Source organism: Mesoplodon bidens (genome assembly GCF_964165515.1).
Source record: "Mesoplodon bidens genome assembly, chromosome: 5".
NCBI lineage: Eukaryota > Metazoa > Chordata > Mammalia > Artiodactyla > Ziphiidae > Mesoplodon > Mesoplodon bidens.
In genome coordinates, this window is record NC_138161.1 from 74827047 (window position 1) to 74844994 (window position 17948).

The 17948-nt window shown below is 40.2% G+C and overlaps 2 protein-coding genes across 6 annotated transcripts in view; one reads left to right on the forward strand and one right to left on the reverse strand.

Moving 5' to 3' along the window:
- The window catches only part of KCNAB1 (potassium voltage-gated channel subfamily A regulatory beta subunit 1), a gene marked incomplete at its 5' end in the record, with an annotated part of 429450 nt that overhangs the window by 386910 nt on the left and 24592 nt on the right, over positions 1-17948 (forward strand). The window lies entirely within an intron of this gene.
- Positions 7448-7942, reverse strand: LOC308617714 (small ribosomal subunit protein uS10-like). Its single transcript, XM_081235024.1, has one exon. The coding sequence runs from the start codon at positions 7834-7836 to the stop codon at positions 7480-7482; it is 357 nt and encodes a 118-aa protein (XP_081091150.1). The 5' UTR covers positions 7837-7942; the 3' UTR covers positions 7448-7479.

A 17948-nucleotide genomic window follows, 5' to 3' on the forward strand; every position in this document is an offset into this window, starting at 1 on the left:
AGAAATACACAATCAATACTAGTTTTTCTACCCCAGATTCCATGATCAGAAGCCAACCCATTTCTCACCTCATCCTTCCAAAAACACGCCAGCACCAGAGACCCACCCACCATTTCCTAAACTAGCTGTGCTGAGCCAGACTCCCTCCCTCAGTGGCCTCCGAAGCAGGCTGTGCCAGATAACCCTTTGCAGGATGAAAAGAAAACATAATTTCCACTTACTTTATATCTTATTATTTTTAAAGTTTCTATTTGCTGTAAATGTTTTACTTTTTCTATTTTTAAACTATCCACTGGTATAATTTCAGACATTAAAAAGTAGCAAAAATAGTACAAAAGACTCCTATATACCCGTCACCCAGATTCCCTGTTAGCATCTTACATGACCATTGTGTAAGTATCAAAATCTGGAAATTTACATTGACACAATAATATTGTATAATCTATGGATCTTATTCATATTTCTCCAGTCATCCCATTAATATCCTTTCCTGGCCCAAATCCAACTCAAAATCACATGTTGCAGTTCACTGTGATGTGTCTTGGGCTACTTTAAGCTGGATCAGTTGCTCATTCTTTCTTTGTCTTTCGTAATTTTGACACTTTAGAATACTATTAGCCAGTTATTTTGTAGAATGTCCCTCAGTAGGAGTTTTTCAGATGTTTACTAGTGATTAAATTCAGGTTAGGCATTTTTGGCAAGAGTACCACAGAAATGATGTTGTGTCCTTTTTGGTGTATTACATCAGGGGGTGCATACTGTCTACTTTTCCCATTAGTGATGATGTTAACTTTGCTCTCTTGGTTAAGGTGATAACTACCAGGTTTCCCCATTGTAAAGTTACTATTTTTCCTTTAGCATATACCTTTTCCTTTAGTATGTATTAGGTATGTGTGTGTATTCATATATATCACTCCAATGAGTATCTTTGGGGGAGACACTTCGAAATTATGCAAATATCTTATTTCTCATCACATTTTGCCTACTTGATTTTAGTACTCTTCAATGATTCTTGCCTGAAACTAGTACTGTGGTGTTTGCCAGATGGTGATTTTTCTATTTCCATCATACTTTCTACATTTTTTAGCTGGCATTCTACTGTAAGGAAGAGATTTCCCTTCTCCCTGTTTAGTTATTCATTTATTTAATAATTTTATTCAGTTATTTATATCAGTATGAACTCATGGATTCTGATTTTTTTCCAATGATTTATGATTCATTACTATCATTATTTTGTTGCTACAGTTATCCCCAACATGGCCATTTGAAGCATCTTTGACAGGTCTTTTGTGTTCTTTTGGCATGTCTCCATCTTTTTTTTTTTAAGGACTTATTTTGCTTCCCAGCACAAGGTGTTCCAAGCTCACCTGTGCTTTCCCCAGCCCTGTAATCAGCCATTTCTCTAAGGAGCCTTGGTTCCTTTTAATTGAAGCCAAGATGTGGGTGCCATTATATATATTTTATAACGTATTAGCTTGGTAGTACAGGTACTTACTTTACATATTAACCAATGTATCTTTGTTTAATTGATTGGAAAGCATAATAAATATTTTTGAAAAGCAGTGCTCTTTGTTTAAAAAACACTGCTCATTGCTTCCTTAGCCTGGGAAGCCATGGTGGGATTAACAGCTCTCCCTTTTCACCTGTACAGCACGAGGCCTCTTTCTCTATTTAGCGCTTACCTTTTCCTGCCTTATGTAGTAGACGGTACTTCACTCAATCGTCTGTGTCTATCCTTCAACTTCCTATATTGAAGGAGGTTCATATGTAAAAGTTGAATGGCAATGAAAGCCAAGCAGGGAAGAGAGACTGTCCATAGTGTTGCCGTGTCCCAGAGGAGCACCAGGTGGCCACACACACACTGGGCAGCCACCCATACAAAGGACATGGTCTCAGAAGACAGAGAAAGCTTTCTGTGGTTCCCAAAGGAGCCCTGTAGTTAGCATTTAACTTCATAAATGTAACTGTGATGCTCTATCACAGCTTCTGGGTCCACCTTGCTGGATACAAGTCTGTCATTTGTAACTTGCCGAAGTGTTCTCTGTGGTTAAAAGCAGAGGAGAGGGACTTCCCTGGTGGCACAGTGGTTAAGAATCCGCTTGCCAATGCAGGGGACACGGGTTCGAGCCCTGGTCCAGGAAGATCCCACATGCCACGGAGCAACTAAGCCTGTGCACCACAACTACTGACCCTGTGCTCTAGAGCCCACGCACCACAACTGCTGAAGCCCACGTGCCTAGAGCCCATGCTCCGCAACAAGAGAAGCCACCACAACGAGAAGCCCGTGCACCGAAATGAAGAGTAACCCCCGCTCGCCACAACTAGAGAAAGCCCGTGCGCGGCAACAAAGACCCAATGCAGCCAAAAATAAATAAATAAATGTATTTTAAGAAAAGCAGAGGAGAGCCAGATTGCTTACTTTCAGATCCTGACCCTGACACTTACTAGCTGGGTAACCTTGAGTAATTTACTCCCCTTTGTTGTGCCTCAGTTTCCTCATGTGCAAAACAAGATAATAACAACAACAGACCTATGCTATAATAAGATTGTTGTGCAGATTAAATGAGTTAATATACATAAAGTGTTCAGAACAAAACGAAGTACATTATACGTGCTAAATTAGTGTAAATTATTGTCATTAATACTCCAGAAGACAGAAGACCTTTATGTCTATGTGAGGGGGCCTCATAAAATGTGGCGTGGAAATATATAAAAGTTCAGGGCATAACAAGGGCTCTGTGTCTAATTAATGACCATTGCCCAAGAGGGACAACTCATTCCACCTTTTCAGTCACTGACCCCCTCTCCCTGCTCTTTGCCTCACAGCCAGGCATGCATTTCCCCTGAAGCACAGGAAGTGTGCTGTGTGTGGATAAGGTGGCTATGGGTGGCTGAGGGGAGTAGGACAAAAGCCACAGAGTAGACAGGAGACGGTTTCCTTTCATGGCAGTTTTACTCAAAGATTTATAAAGAAAAATATTATTGTTTTAAAGCAAATGCTTTATTATGGTATAAAATAGAGATTTGCATAAATTTCTATGCTAAAGCCAAGCCTTCTAATAACATATGCTTTTGTGTCCACTTTAGTGGGTCACATGATAGGAATGTTTAAGAAGCACCATCTTACCGTGAAACACCTTGATAAATCTTCCCTCAGCATAAAATTCTAATGGAGGAAATAGGGAGAAACAGCCATCTTTGGGTGGGGAGGGTGGAGAAGAACCTCAGAAATGGGAAAGTCCCCCCCAAAAGAAGAGATTAAGAGTCCTAGATACAAGCAGACAACTGTGGAACAGTGAAGTAGGTACTAGGAAAAGAAGGTGGGTGTCCCTGTGGACAGGGCAGCCTCCTCTGCAATGGCTCTTGTAGTGAATGTTGCCTAGCCACTACTGGGCCTGCCTTACATTTGAACATAACAGAGCAGAAGGTGCCTCATTTTAAAATATTAACAGAGTGAGTAGCTCCTCTTTTTACCAAGTAGTTCACTGTTGAAAAGCTGAGAAAATCATTCCACTCCACCATGTCAAGTTTAAAGTTGCCTTTTGTTTAGTTACCAGATACCTGGCAAATACAGATAAGAACTGTGGAGCCAAAATGGATTTGGGGCTGCCAGTGAGTTGCATCTGCTGTAGGGTAGAGGTTTTAATATCATTAAGATTAAGACAGCATCTCCTTCCAGACGCCTCCCATGGTAGAACCAGGAAGTAAAGCCAGCTCTACACTTTCAAAGAAGCAATAAAGATTGCCTCCTGTTAAAGCATGAAACTGGATTTGCCAGTAGAAAATCTCATTAGGGTAAATATTTTTTACTCTTATCAATCCTCTGCCAAGTTGGCTTGCTTTATTCTTTCCTCCAGAAGATAGAATTCCTTTCAAAATAAAGCCTGTCCCAAGAAGCTGATACACACTTGTATAAATAAAAAGCTCCAGATAGTATAATAGAATAAGAAGCTACATGTCAACTTTCCACATCTGTCTGTCTGACCAATGAGGATGACAGTCACACAGTTTAAAAGATCAGAAATTCGAGGCTTGAGTCAGGTAATCTACAATGCAATGACAGATGCACCCAAATATAAAAACAACCACTGATAATGGATACAGAAATATTAGGCACTATGTAGAATGGGTGGATTTGGGTTAAATTTATGTTTTAGTATCTCAGTGAACGTTTAGAAAACTATTCTTTATCGAGTGTTTTGCATAATACATTTCCTTTTGATATGTCTATATAATTTATGTACTCAAATAACAGAATCAAAAGAGTGGGCATAAAATATACAGATATGGATGAAAAAGGGAAAAAGATATTCTGCTTCATTTTGTTTGAGCATGGGGCTGGTTTTAGAGGAAATGTGCAAACCTGGCTTCATCAAGTTTTTAATCTCTTTGAGCTTCAATTGCCTCAAATGTAAAATGGAAATGTAATAATACTGCCGCATAGGACTGCAGTAAAACTCGAATGCAGTAATGTTGGTAAAATGCCCAGCACGGAGCCCAGCACATAGTAGGCACTCAGTAGAGTTGGGTCTCTCCCTGGGCCCTCTGTTGTTGGTGTGCCCAGCAAGACCCTGTCTGAGCATAGTGAAAATTGTTGGTTGTCTACCCAGCAGACATCCCTTCTCAGGTATCCACATTTTCATGTGGGTGATGACCCTTCCCCAGACTGCCAATTGACCCAGAGGACGGCTGCTTCCTTTCCTTTTGCTGGACCTCGTTCCAAGGTGGGCTCTGCATTGTGTTAAACCTATCAGCCCATCTTTTCCTTAGCTAGAGTCACTGGTTCGTGTGACCAAAGCAGCCTAATTAGAGTGAATCTCAGGGGTCGTGGAATACTGAGGCAAAAGGGCCCTGCTCAGTATGGATAAAAAACCACATGGCCATAAATACTACTGAGAGCCACCCTAATGTGACAAGGGAAACCAGTCTGGGGATAGCAGAGCGGAGAGTTAGAAAAAAACTGATCCTCAACAACTTGGTTCTCTTTTATAATTTAAGGACTTTCAACTGAGTTTTCAATAACTTACTCCATAAAAAAAGCCCTGAAACTTAATTGATACACCAAGAAGTTTGAAACATCCTCATTTCTCAGTGAGGAAAGCTACAACCCACAGCTCAAGAGGATTGCAAAATAAAAAGCTAGTAATTCTCAAATCTTCAGACCTTTTATATATTATAGCTGAATGAAGGGTATCTGTAACTTCTATCATATCTTTCTATGTGTTGCCGATATGTTTTATTGTCATATACCAGAATTAACTTCTTCCATAATTGTTTCTGATACATAAGAATCACTTCACTTAGCTATTCTAAAGTTAGAATAAATTGGTTCTATCAAATAAATCTACAAGGCAGATTAATTTCCTTGTTTATTTCTGCATACATTTTGTAGATTATTCATCCTGGTACATTCACTGGAAAAAAATCAGATGTTCACGGGAATGTCATCTATGGAAAGGATGAGCAGCTGGTAACAACTGCTTTGAGACTTTCCTAGGACATTGCCATAGCCTGAATGTTTGTGTCCCCGCAAAATCCATATGTTGAAATTTAACCCCCAAAATGATGCTATTAAGAGGTGGGGCCTTGGTAAGTGACTAGCTCATGAGGGTGGAGCCCTCATGAAAGGGATTAGTGCCCTTATAAAAGAGACCCCAGACAGCTCCCTCACCCCTTCCACCATGTGACAACAAAGTGAGAAGGTGGCTGTCTATGAACCAGGAAGAGAGCTCTCACCAGATAACAAATCTGCCAGAGTCTTGATCTTGGACTTCCCAGGCTCCAGACTGTGAGAAATGAATGTTTGCTGTTTAAGCCATCTATGGTATTTTTGTATTTTTGTTACATGTCTATTGTATATTTGTTACTGCAGCCCAAATGTACTAAGACAGCCATATTCTATGATAAAATTTGTGGGACTTAATTGACAAGAGCAAAACGTTAAAAATTTTAGAAAAAGAATCTTTTTCCAAATTTTAATTTTTTTAATTTATGTCAGAGAGATATAAATTAAGGGTGGGATATCCCACATTTGAATATGGGGAATGCTCATATTCAAACTACTAAACAGCCTTTTTTAAAGGTTGACTAATAAGATTGTCAAAGGAAATCCCGGATGTCAAAGGAAATCCCAGATGTCAAAGGAAACAAACCATTGATGATATAACTTTTAGCTTCACAGATGAATATATAAGTCAGGTATCTAGGAAATATGCTCAAGCCTGGAGTTTTATAGTTCATTTAGATTTGTTTCTTTAAATTTGTTTGTTGCCTTGCTCCAGACAAAATTTAAGGCAACAGGTTTACTTATTCTCATTTTGAATGTTTTTAAATGAATTGGAATGCATTCCCCTGTTCACAAATCCTATAGAATTTGACCTATGCAGGAAGAGCACTGTACTCTCTGCTCCTCATAAATGCTGCCTCCCTTTCATCAGGACAGAAATCACCTCTTTGATTACTATTTAGTATTAACCAACAGAAGAATTACAAACTGATAGTTTGGAATCACCAGGTTTTAGCAGGAAATAGTGGGCACCATGTTTAGATTATGTTGAGGAAAGAGGTGCAAATTTTTTTTTAACATCTTTATTGGAGTATAATTGCTTTACAATGGTATGTTAGTTTCTGCTTTATAACAAAGTGAATCAGCTATACATATACATATATCCCCATATCCCCTCCCTCTGCATCTCCCTCCCACCCTCCCTATCCCACCCCTCTAGGTGGTCGCAAAGCACCAAGCTGATCTCCCTGTGCTGTATGGCTGCTTCCCACTAGCTATCTATTTTACGTTTGGTAGTGTATATATGTCCATGCCACTCTCTCACTTCGTCCCAGCTTACCCTTCCTCCTCCTTGTGTCCTCAAGTTCATTCTCTACGTCTGTGTCTTTATTACTGTCCTGCCCCTAGGTTCTTCAGAACCATTTTTTTTTTTAGAATCCATATATATGTGTTAGCGTATGGTATTTGTTTTTCTTTCTGACTTACTTCACTCTGTATGACAGACTCTAGGTCCATCCACCTCACTACAAATAACTCAATTTCGTTTCTTTTTATGGCTCAGTAATATTCCATTGTATATATGTGCCACATCTTCTTTATCCATTCATCTGTCGATGGACACTTAGGTTGCTTGCATGCCCTGGCTATTGTAAATAGTGCTGCAATGAACATTGTGGTACATGACTCTTTTTGAATTATGGTTTTCTCTGGGTATACGCCCAGTAGTGGATTGCTGGGTCGTATGGTAGTTCTATTTTTATTTTTTTAATGAATCTCCATGCTGTTCTCCATAGTCGCTCTATCAATTTACATTCCCACCAACAGTGGGTTGTTTTTCTCCACACCCTCTCCAACATTTATTGTTTGTAGACATTTTCCTGATGGCCAATCTGACCGGTGTGAGGTGATACCTCATTGTAGTTTTTTTTTTTTTTTTTTTAACGGCCGATTATCAATTTATTAGAGCCGCTGGCTCAAGCATCTGCAATGGTGACTTCCACCTCGACTCCGGGCTCAATGCTGATGGAAGTGATCTGCTTGATGATCTCGGAAGGGCTGTGCAGGTCAATGAGGCACTTGTGGATCCTCATCTGGAAACGGTCCCGAGTCTTAGAACCTTCCCCGCAGGGGATTTTCCTCCTCGTTATTCTCAGGGTCTTGGTGGGCATCCGCACTGGCCCCTTCACCTTGAGATTCTTCTTCATGCCTCTGATCAGGTCGGCACACACCTTCTCCAGCGACTTCATGTTGCGGCTGGTGAGAGTGATCCTAATCCGGTGGATCGCCACCTCGGGCTCCACGGGAGTCTTTCCAGTGTCCTTAAAAGCCATGGCTGCAGTGCGGCCTCCTGACCAACTTGTTCCTCCGCGAGAGCGAACAGCGGTGAGTCAGGAGTGGGGGCGGGAGGGGGAAACCCGAAACTCCGCAGCAGCTGCTACCGCGTCTTCCTCCAAGAGTCTCACTGTAGTTTTGATTTGCATTTCTCTAATGATTAGTGAAGTTGAGCATCCTTTCATGTGTTTCTTGGCAATCTGTATATCTTCTTTGGAGAAATGTCTGTTTAGGTCTTCTGCCCATTCTTGGATTGGGTTGTTTGTTTTTTTGATATTGAGCTGCATGAGCTGCTTGTATATTTTGGTAATTAATCCTCTGTTAGTTCCTTCGTTTGCAAATATTTTTTCCCATTCTGCGGATTGTCTTTTCATCTTGTTTATGGTTTCCTTTGCTGTGCAAAAGCTTTTAAGTTTCATTAGGTCCCATTTGTTTATTTTTGTTTTTATTTCCATTTCTCTAAGAGGTGGGTAAAAAGGATCTTGCTGTGATTTATGCCATAGAGTGTTCTGCCTGTGTTTTCCTCTAAGAGTTTCATAGTGTCTGGCCTTACATTTAGGTCTTTAATCCATTTTGAGTTTATTTTTGTGTATGGTGTTAGGAAGTGTTCTAATTTCATTCTTTTAAATGTAGCCGTCCAGTTTCCCCAGCACCACTTATTCTCCATTGTATACTCTTTCCTCCTTTATCAAACATAACGTGACCATATATGTGTGGGTTTACCACTGCATTTTCTATCCTGTTCCATTGATCTATATTTCTGTTTTTGTGCCAGTACCATGCTGTCTTGAATACTGTAGGTTTGTAGTATTGTCTGAAGTCCGGGAGCCGGATTCCTCCAGCTCTGTTTTTCTTTCTCAAGATTGCTTTGGCTATTCGGGGTCTTTTGTGTTTCCATACAAATTGTGAAATTTTTTGTTCTGGTTCTGTGAAAAATTCCATTGGTAATTGGATAGGGATTGCATTGAATCTGTAGATTGCTTTGGGTAGTATAGGCATTTTTACAATGTTGATTCTTCCAATCCAGGAACATAGTATATCTCTCCATCTGTTTGTATCATCTTTAATTTCTTTCATCAGTGTCTTATAGTTTTCTGCATACAGGTCTTTTGTCTCCTTAGGCAGGCTTATTCCTGGGTATTTTATTCTTTTTGTTGCAATGGTAAATGGGAGTGTTTCCTTCATTTCTCTTTCAGATTTTTCATCATTAGTGTATAGGAATGCAAGAGATTTCTGTGCATTAATTTTGTATCCTGCTACTTTACCAAATTCATTGATTAGCTCTAGTAGTTTTCTGGTAGCATCTTTAGGATTCTCTATATATAGTATCATGTCATCTGCAAACAGTGACAGTTTTACTTCTTCTTTTCCGATTTGGATTCCTTTCATTTCTTTCTCTTCTCTGATTGCTGTGGCTAAAACTTCCAAAACTATGTTGAATAAGAATGGTGAGAGTGGGCAACCTTGTCTTGTTCCTGATCTTAGTGGAAATGCTTTCAGTTTTTCACCATTGAGAACGATGTTGGCTGTGGGCTTGTTATATATGGCCTTTATTATGTTGAGGAAAGTTCCCTCTATGCCTACTTTCTGGAGGGTTTTTTATCATAAATGGCTGTTGAATCTTGTTGATAGCTTTTTCTGCATCTATTGAGATGATCATATGGTTTTTCTCCTTCAATTTGTTAATATGGTGTATGGCATTGATTGATTTGTGTATCTTGGAGAATCCTTGCATTCCTGGGATAAACCCCACTTGATCATGGTGTTTGATCCTTTTAATGTGCTGTTGGATTCTGTTTGCTAGTATTTTGTTGAAGATTATTGCATCTATGTTCATCAGTGATACTGGCCTGTAGTTTTCTTTTTTGTGACATCTTTGTCTGGTTTTGGTATCAGCGTGATGGTGGCCTCGTAGAATGAGTTTGGGAGTGTTCCTCCCTCTGCTATATTTTGGAAGAATTTGAGAAGGATAGGTGTTAGCTCTTTTCTAAATGTTTGATAGAATTCACCTGTGAAGCCATCTGGTCCTGGGCTTTTGTTTGTTGGAAGATTTTTAATCACAGTTTCAATTTCAGTGCTTGTGATTGGTCTGTTCATATTTTCTATTTCTTCCTGGTTCAGTCTTGAAGGTTGTGCCTTTCTAAGAATGTGTCCATTTCTTCCAGGTTGTCCATTTTATTGGCATATAATTGCTTGTAGTAATCTCTCGTGATCCTTTGTATTTGTGCAGTGTCAGTTGTTACTTCTCCTTTTTCATTTCTAATTCTATTGATTTGAGTCTTCTTCCTTTTTTTCTTGATGAGTCTGGCTAAAGGTTTATCAATTTTGTTTATCTTCTCAAAGAACCAGCTTTTAGTCTTATTGATCTTTGCTAGCATTTCCTTCATTTCTTTTTCATTTATTGCTGATCTAATCTTTATGATTTCTTTCCTTCTGCTAACTTCAGGGTTTTTTTTGTTCTTTCTCTAATTGCTTTAGGTTGTTTGAGATGTTTCTTGTTTCTTGAGGTAGGATTGTATTGCTGTAAACTTCCCTGTTAGAACTGCTTTTGCTGCATCCCATAGGTTTTGGGTCATCGTGTTTTCATTGTCATTTGTTTCTAGGTATTTTTTGATTTCCTCTTTTTTTTTTTTTTTTTGCGATACGCTGGCCTCTCACTGTTGTGGCCTCTTCCGTCACGAAGCACAGGCTCCGGACGTGCAGGCTCAGTGGCCACGGCTCACGGACCTAGCCACTCCGCGGCATGTGGGATCTTCCCAGACCGGGGCACGAACCTGTGTCCCCTGCATCGGCAGGCAGACTCTCAACCACTGTGCTACCAGGGAAGCCCTGATTTCCTCTTTGATTTCTTCAGTGATCTCTTGGTTATTTAGTAGTGTATTGTTTAGCTTCCATGTTTTTTTTTCCTGTAATTGATATCTAGTCTTATAGTGTTGTGGTCGGAAAAGATACTTGATACGATTTCAATTTTCTTAAATTTACCAAGGCTTGATTTGTGACCCAAGATATGATCTATCCTGAAGAATGTTCCATGAGCACTTGAGAAGAGAGTGTATTCTGTTTTATTTTGTCCTATATGTATCAATTAAGTCCATTTTGTTTAATGTATCATTTAAAGTTTGTGTTTCCTTACTTATTTTCATTTTGGATGATCTGTCCATTGGTGAAAGTGGGGTGTTTTTAATGTTCCCTACTATTATTGTGTTACTGTCGATTTCCCCTTTTATGGCTGTTAGCACTTGCCTTATGTATTGAGGTGCTCCTATGTTGGATGCATAAATATTTACAATTGTTATATCTTCTTCTTGGATTGATCCCTTGATCATTATATAGTGTCCATCTTTGTCTCTTGTAATAATCTTTATTTTAAAGTCTATTTTGTCTGATATAAGAATTGCTACTCCAGCTTTCTTGTGATTTCCATTTTCATGGAATATCTTTTTCCATCCCCTCACTTTCAGTCTGTATGGGTCCCTAGGTCTGAAGTGGGTCTCCTGTAGACAGCATATATACGGGTCTGATTTTTTTTATCCATTCAGCCAGTCTATATCTGTTGGTTGGAGCATTTAATCCATTTACATCTAAGGTAATTATCAATATGTATGTTCCTATTACCATTTTCATAATTGTTTTGGGTTTGTTATTGTAGGTCATTTCCTCCTCTTGTGTTTCCTGCCTAGAGAAGTTCCTTTAGTGTTTGTTGTAAATCTGGTTTGGTGGTGCTGAATTCTCTTAGCTTTTGCTTGTCCACAAAGGTTTTAATTTCTCCCTTGAATCTCACTGAGATCCCTGCTGGGTAGAATAATCTTGATTGTAGGTGTTTCCCTCTCATCATTTTAAATATGTCCTGCCACTCCCTTCTGGCTTGCAGAGTTTCTGCTGAAAGATCAGCTGTTAACCTTTTGGGGATTCCCTTGTATGTTATTTGTTGCTTTTCCCTTGCTGCTTTTAATATTTTTTCCTTGTATTTAATTTTTGATAATTTGATTAATATGTGTCTTGGCATGTCTCTCCTTGGATTTATCCTATATAAACTATTTATACTTAATTAACTATTTCCTTTCCCATATTAGGGAAGTTTTCAACTATAATCTCTTCAAATATTTTCTCAGTCCCTTTCTTTTTCTCTTCTTCTTCTGGGACCCCATAATTTGAATGTTGGTGTGTTTAATGTTGTCCCAGAGGACTGTCCTCAATTCTTTTCATTCTTTTTTCTTTATTCTGCTCTGCGGTAGTTATTTCCACTGTTTTATCTTCCAGGTTATTTATCCGTCCTTCTGCCTCAGTTATTCTGCTACTGATTCCTTCTAGAGAATTTTTAATTTCATTTATTATGTTGTTCATCATTGTTTGTTTGCTCTTTAGTTCTTCTAGGTCCTTGTTAAACGTTTCTTGTATTTTCTTCATTCTCTTTCCAAGATTTTGGATCATCTTTACTATCATTACTCTGATTCTTTTCCAGGTAGACTGCCTATTTCTCTTCATTTGTTTGGTCTGGTGGGTTTTTACCTTGCTCCCTCATCTGCTGTGTGTTTCTCTGTCTTCTCATTTTGCTTAACTTACTGTGTTTGGGGTCTCCTTTTCACAGGCTGCAGGTTCGTAGTTCCTGTTGTTTTTGATGTCTTCCCCCAGTGGGTAAGGTTGGTTCAGTGGGTTGTATAGGCTTCCTGGTGGAGGGTACTTGTGCCTGTGTTCTGATGGATGAGGCTGGATCTTGTCTTTCTGGTGGGCAGGATTATGTCTGGTGCTGTGTTTTGGGTTGTCTGTGAACTTAGTGTTATTTTAGGCAGACTCTCTGATAATGGGTGGGGTTGTGTTCCTGTCTTGCTAGTTGTTTGGCATGGGGTATCCAGCACTGGAGTTTGCTGGTCGTTGAGTGGAGCTGGGTCTTAGCATTGAGATGGAGATCTCTGGGAGAGCTTTTGACAATTGATATTACGAGGGGCCGGGAGGTTTCTGTGGACCAATGTCCTGAACTCGGCTCTCCCACTGCAGAGGCTCAGGCCTGGCACCCAGCCGGAGCACCAAGACCCTATTAACCACATGGCCAGGTACATGGGGAGTTTCTTGCCTTTTGGGAAGTCTGAGGTCTTCTGCCAGCATTCAGTAGGTGTTCTGTAGGAGTTGTTCCACATGTAGATGTATTTTTGATATATTTGTGGGGAGGAAGGTGATCTCCACATCTTACTCCTCCGCCATCTTGAAGGTCCTCTCTCCAAACTCCAGAATTGCACACTCCAGAGGCCCTCCTTTCAACGTGCTGCCTCTCCGCTTCTGCCTAAATGACGAATCTTTATTTACTTTGCCACTCTGTTCTGACAGCATGTTACAATTGGAGTGGGTACTGAGGGGTGTAGCTGGACCCCCAAAATCCCAGCATTCCCTTCGGGACTCCACCAACATTGGGGCACCCATGTTGCAGTCCTTTACCTCAGGCAGGTGGTTTGGTGCCCCAGGTCCTTCAGGAGTCTTGCCCCTGCGGCTGCGTGAGGCCCACTCTCAAGAGGTGCAATTTTATGATCCATATTCTACGTTATTTCTTGGAGTGTCAGCAGGTAAGAAGCTGGAAAGACTTGATGTAGTGATAAGAGGATTACAGAGAAATAATGAGGATAGAGAAGTATTGAAAGATAAGAAAGCTATTCATTGCCTGAAGCAAGTCACTTGGCCATTCTTATCTAAATGCAAAGTGAACATTTGCTGTCTTGCCAGGATTAAAGAGCACATGTCTGGTGCAGGAAGAAATAATATTAAAAGTATACAGCATCATGTAGCCTCCCCCTCTATAGTGGGGAGCTGAACAAGGAATGAGCAGAATCCCCAGAACAGCCTGTGTTTGCCTGTTGGAAAAAAAAGCACAGCATTTTCAGATCCTTACTGCAGGGAGCTGTCCTTGTTTGCAAGTTCTGCAAATGGGATTTTTAGTTTCTGGAGTTTTATTCAGTTTGAGACAAGGTGAAAGATGGAGGGGGGAGGGTGGCATCACAGGGGAAGGTAGGAAAATGTCACAGAACTCAAATAAGTCCAAATAAATTGTCTCTCAACCCTCACCTCCACCCACTGATTCTTTTAAGGTAGGGATTGACCTAAAGACGGCCAAACCTTTTTTAACCAGTCCTACACAGGTGGCCTAGTACCTCACTTCGGAACTTAGGGGTACTTACCAACTACTGCTTTTGTTCAGGACCTTTGGTCTTTAGGTAAAAGTGAGGCTAAAAATGTCCCACTTCAATAACCTTTTCTATATTTCAGAAAACGTTTCAGAATTCACATCTGGGCAATTTCAAAGGCTCAGTTCAAACTGTCGGGGTCAGGGAAAACCAGTGTGTCAGAGCAGAGAGGCTGAGGACCCTGTGCCCTTAGAGAGGGTGTTCTGGGAAGCTTCAGGGTGAGGACGGTGTATTGTCCTTGGAGACACACAGCTCTATTCTGGGGTGAGAATTTGGAACAAGGTTTAATTTCTCCAGATAGTAGAGGTTTTACTGACTTGGCTTGGTGTGTGTAATCCTTTCTAGTCTCTTGAATCTGGTCTGTTCTGATAGAGAATCATTTTTGGCCCTCGCCCTGATCCAGAAAGCTTATTCCTAGCAAACTATCTTGTGAAGACCACTCTGTTTCTAAGCTTCAACAGGTCACACACAGACTCAACCCCATTTTTTGGTCCTTTTTTCAAAGAATCATCAGATTTGAGGTCTTTCTTCAAGGAAGCAAAAAGATAGCTCACATTTCCCAAGTCATTCATATACATCATGAACTATAAGTCATCGGCATATGAAATGCAAAGGGACAGATAGACCCACACACAAGGCATCGTACATTCACAAATACACAATGAGGTCAATTAAGTAAATGCCCTGTTATTTTTTTGTCCCCAACCCACCTTCTCCCACAGTGTACTATCAAAGCCTTCCAGGATGACCACTTCTAGCTTCAAAGCTAAAAGTGGCCTTACCGACTATCTGCTGAGAAGCTGCCCAAGTGACTACCTTTTTGAGTCTCAGGTTCCTCATCAATAAAATAAGGATTAAGATATTACCCACCTAAACAGTTATTATAAAGATTACCTATATGCTCAATTAATATCAGTCTGTTCATTTGTGTTGAAGAAACTGAGATTCAGCAAGGTTGAAGAACATGTCCAAGTTCATGACAGTGAACGGACAAAAACCAGAGTCTCCCGTGTGCTCTGGAAGGCAAATGGAGCCAGGCTGTCTTCAGACAGTCGGCAAACCTTTAAGGGTAAACATGGCATGACTCCATTTATGGTTATGAGTTTCCATTCCAGTGAGAGAAGGTGGTCCTCTATCTCCAGGTAGAGGAGCACTGAGTGAGGATTCTCCACAGCCATGATGGTAAATGACTGATGAATATCCAAGAGGAATCCTCTAAGCCACAAAAAGGCATGATTATAAACCACCACAAGCTTCTGAAGTTAAAGTAAATAAACAGCTGAAGTTAGATAAATAACAAACAGCTGGTCTGGAGTAAAAATTGTGCCCGTGTCTAGACCTGTTTTTATTAGTGTTTACGACTCCTCTGTTGAAACCAAGTCTCTGCATTCTACCAGTGCCCCAGCCTTCACATGGTCCCCTCCCAGTAAAAAAGATCAACCATTTTTGGCCTTTAAAAGTGGAAATTGCGTTTAGTTAAACCTAACATTTGTGAATGAACCTATAACATGTTAGTGTTTTAAAGTGGTGCTTTGCTGTGTTAGGGAATCTTCTTTCTTTTTTCTTTTTTCTTTTTTAAATTATGAAAGTATGATAACACATTTACAGGGGGCTTGAAAAATATAGAACAAAGTTACATACAGTTCCACTACATATTACAATTATTATTTTGTATATTTACTCTCAGCATTTTGTAAGCATATCTGAAATATTTATAATTGTTAACAATATTCAGGCTTTTAATTATTCCTTAAAACAATGAACTCCTACACTGAATTATCTCTAAGGTTTCTTCTGTTTCCATCATTTTGTGTCCATATGGCCAGATTAACTTGAGTACATTTGATCTGATAAAAACACTAATTTCTGCATATTTGTGTCTTTAGTCCCTATGATTTATTGTTCATGCAGTAAAGCCACTTGCTTACAACTTGCAAAGTTCTAGGGAACATTTCACATGAAAAAGACTTAATGTGAGCAGCCATTTTTTTGCATGAGGGCCAATTGAAAAAATAAACATGTCTATCAACCAATTTCTTTCACTCAAAATAAATAGTTTTATTAAGTCCTTTCACATAAAATACATATTTTTAAACACAGATGACCTATGTTACTGAAAAGAATATCAACTTTTTTTTTTTTTGGTAACTAAAATGTTAGAATCTGAGCTTATTTGAGAATAAACAACCAGGGCCACATCCTGCTTACTTGTTACTCAGTTTGTGTTACTCTTTCAGATTCACAAATTGGTCTACACATATCATCTCATGTCAAGCTTTGAAAGAATTACACAGGATCAATACAGACTCACTTTACAGATGGGAAATTGGGATACTCAGAGAAACAAAGTTGACTTGCAGCTTTTATAGAGGCCAGCTTTCTGACAAGAGTCCAGGGAATAAGAGAGTGCTGCCTGTGGCCTGTGGGTTATATAATAATGATTTCAACCTGGAAAGGAGTGCACAGGAAGGATTTAACCAAGTTTTCCCATAGTTTAGAAGTGTTTCTCAATCACTGAGATTTGAGAGCTAACGAACATAATACAAAGGCCCAGGCTCATTGAAGTAGACTAGAACTTGGACCTCTGCATTTTCTTCAAATTCCTCTAATTCATGCTAAAGTGTGTATGTGCTTGTGTGTGTGTGTACATGCATGCATGCATGTCACAGTGACTGTTTGCATATGTACTAAAGCAAATAAAGGTTAAAGTATAGCATGAATCACTAAGATTAGATGACAGAGCGGAAGAAGAAATATGGGAGGAAGTTGATACTCACTGACATGGCTTACTTGGGGATGGTATAAAGCAGTGGTTCTCAACCTTTAGTCTGTACTAAAATTGCTCGGAGAGCTGCTTAAAACAGAATGCTGGGCCCTACCCACGTCCAGAATTTGTAATTCAGTACATCTGGAGTAAGACCCTAGGATATGCATTTCTCCCGGGTTCCAGGGGTTGCTGCTGGTGGTCCAGGGGCCACACTTTAGGACCAGCCATGTAGACAAGCACAGCAAGCAGCCCTGAACCCTGGCTGCACACTGGAATCATCTGGGATGAGACTGATGCCCAGCCTCACCCCCAGAGATTCTGATATAATAGAACTTCCGTGGAGCCTGGATAGTGTAGTTTTCAAAGCTGCCCAGGTGTTTTAATGTGCAGTCAGGGTTGAGAACCACTGGTGCCAAGGCTTCCTGGAAAAGTGGGCAAGTCTGGGCTCCAGGAGCCACATTCAGTCCTGAGTTGCCGGATTTAATCAGTTTGTTTGTCTGCATGTCCTTTCCCAGGGGCAGGTGAAAGCAATGCACTAAATGATCTTCTTAAGGGCCTTTTCCCCACTCAGTATCGAGGCTCTGACTAGGATGCTTTAAAAACGCATTTCCGTGATGTACAAGTAAAACAAGCATTTAGACTCAGTTGATCTTTTTCTTAACAATGCTGCCCTCTAGTGTCCTTTTGGTAGAATTATGTTAAAAACCCACCTCAGCTCTCAGTAGTTATTTCCTGTTATGTTAGATAGCTAAAAACTTGGGGGATTTTTCTCTGACATAAAAAAAAAAAAAAAAAAAAAATGAAGTGGGAATTCCCTGGCTGTCCAGTGGTTAGAGCTTCGCGCTTCCACTGCAGGGGGCACAGGTTCAATCCCTGGTCGGGGAACTAAGACTCCACATGCTTGTGTGGGAAAAAAAAAATTGAATATGCATTAAATTCCGTTTTCCTTTGTGGCAACGTGGATCTCTAACTGTGGCCTCCACATTCTCTGCATTCCTCCCTGCATTCCGCGCTGCAGCCTCCTCCTCCCAGACTCCTTTCTGCATCCCACCAGCCCTTTCCTGCAGAGTCAGTAGCCAAAACAAATCACGGAGCAAAGAAATTAACCCTCAACTAAAGTACCTGGGGCATAAGGGCATCTTGCACAGGCTCTTCCACGCTCAGAACTGTTCCT

Excerpts from the sequence above, each read along its gene's own strand:
- LOC308617714 (XM_081235024.1), bottom strand. The coding sequence starts at position 7,836 with ATGGCTTTTAAGGACACTGGAAAGACTCCCGTGGAGCCCGAGGTGGCG.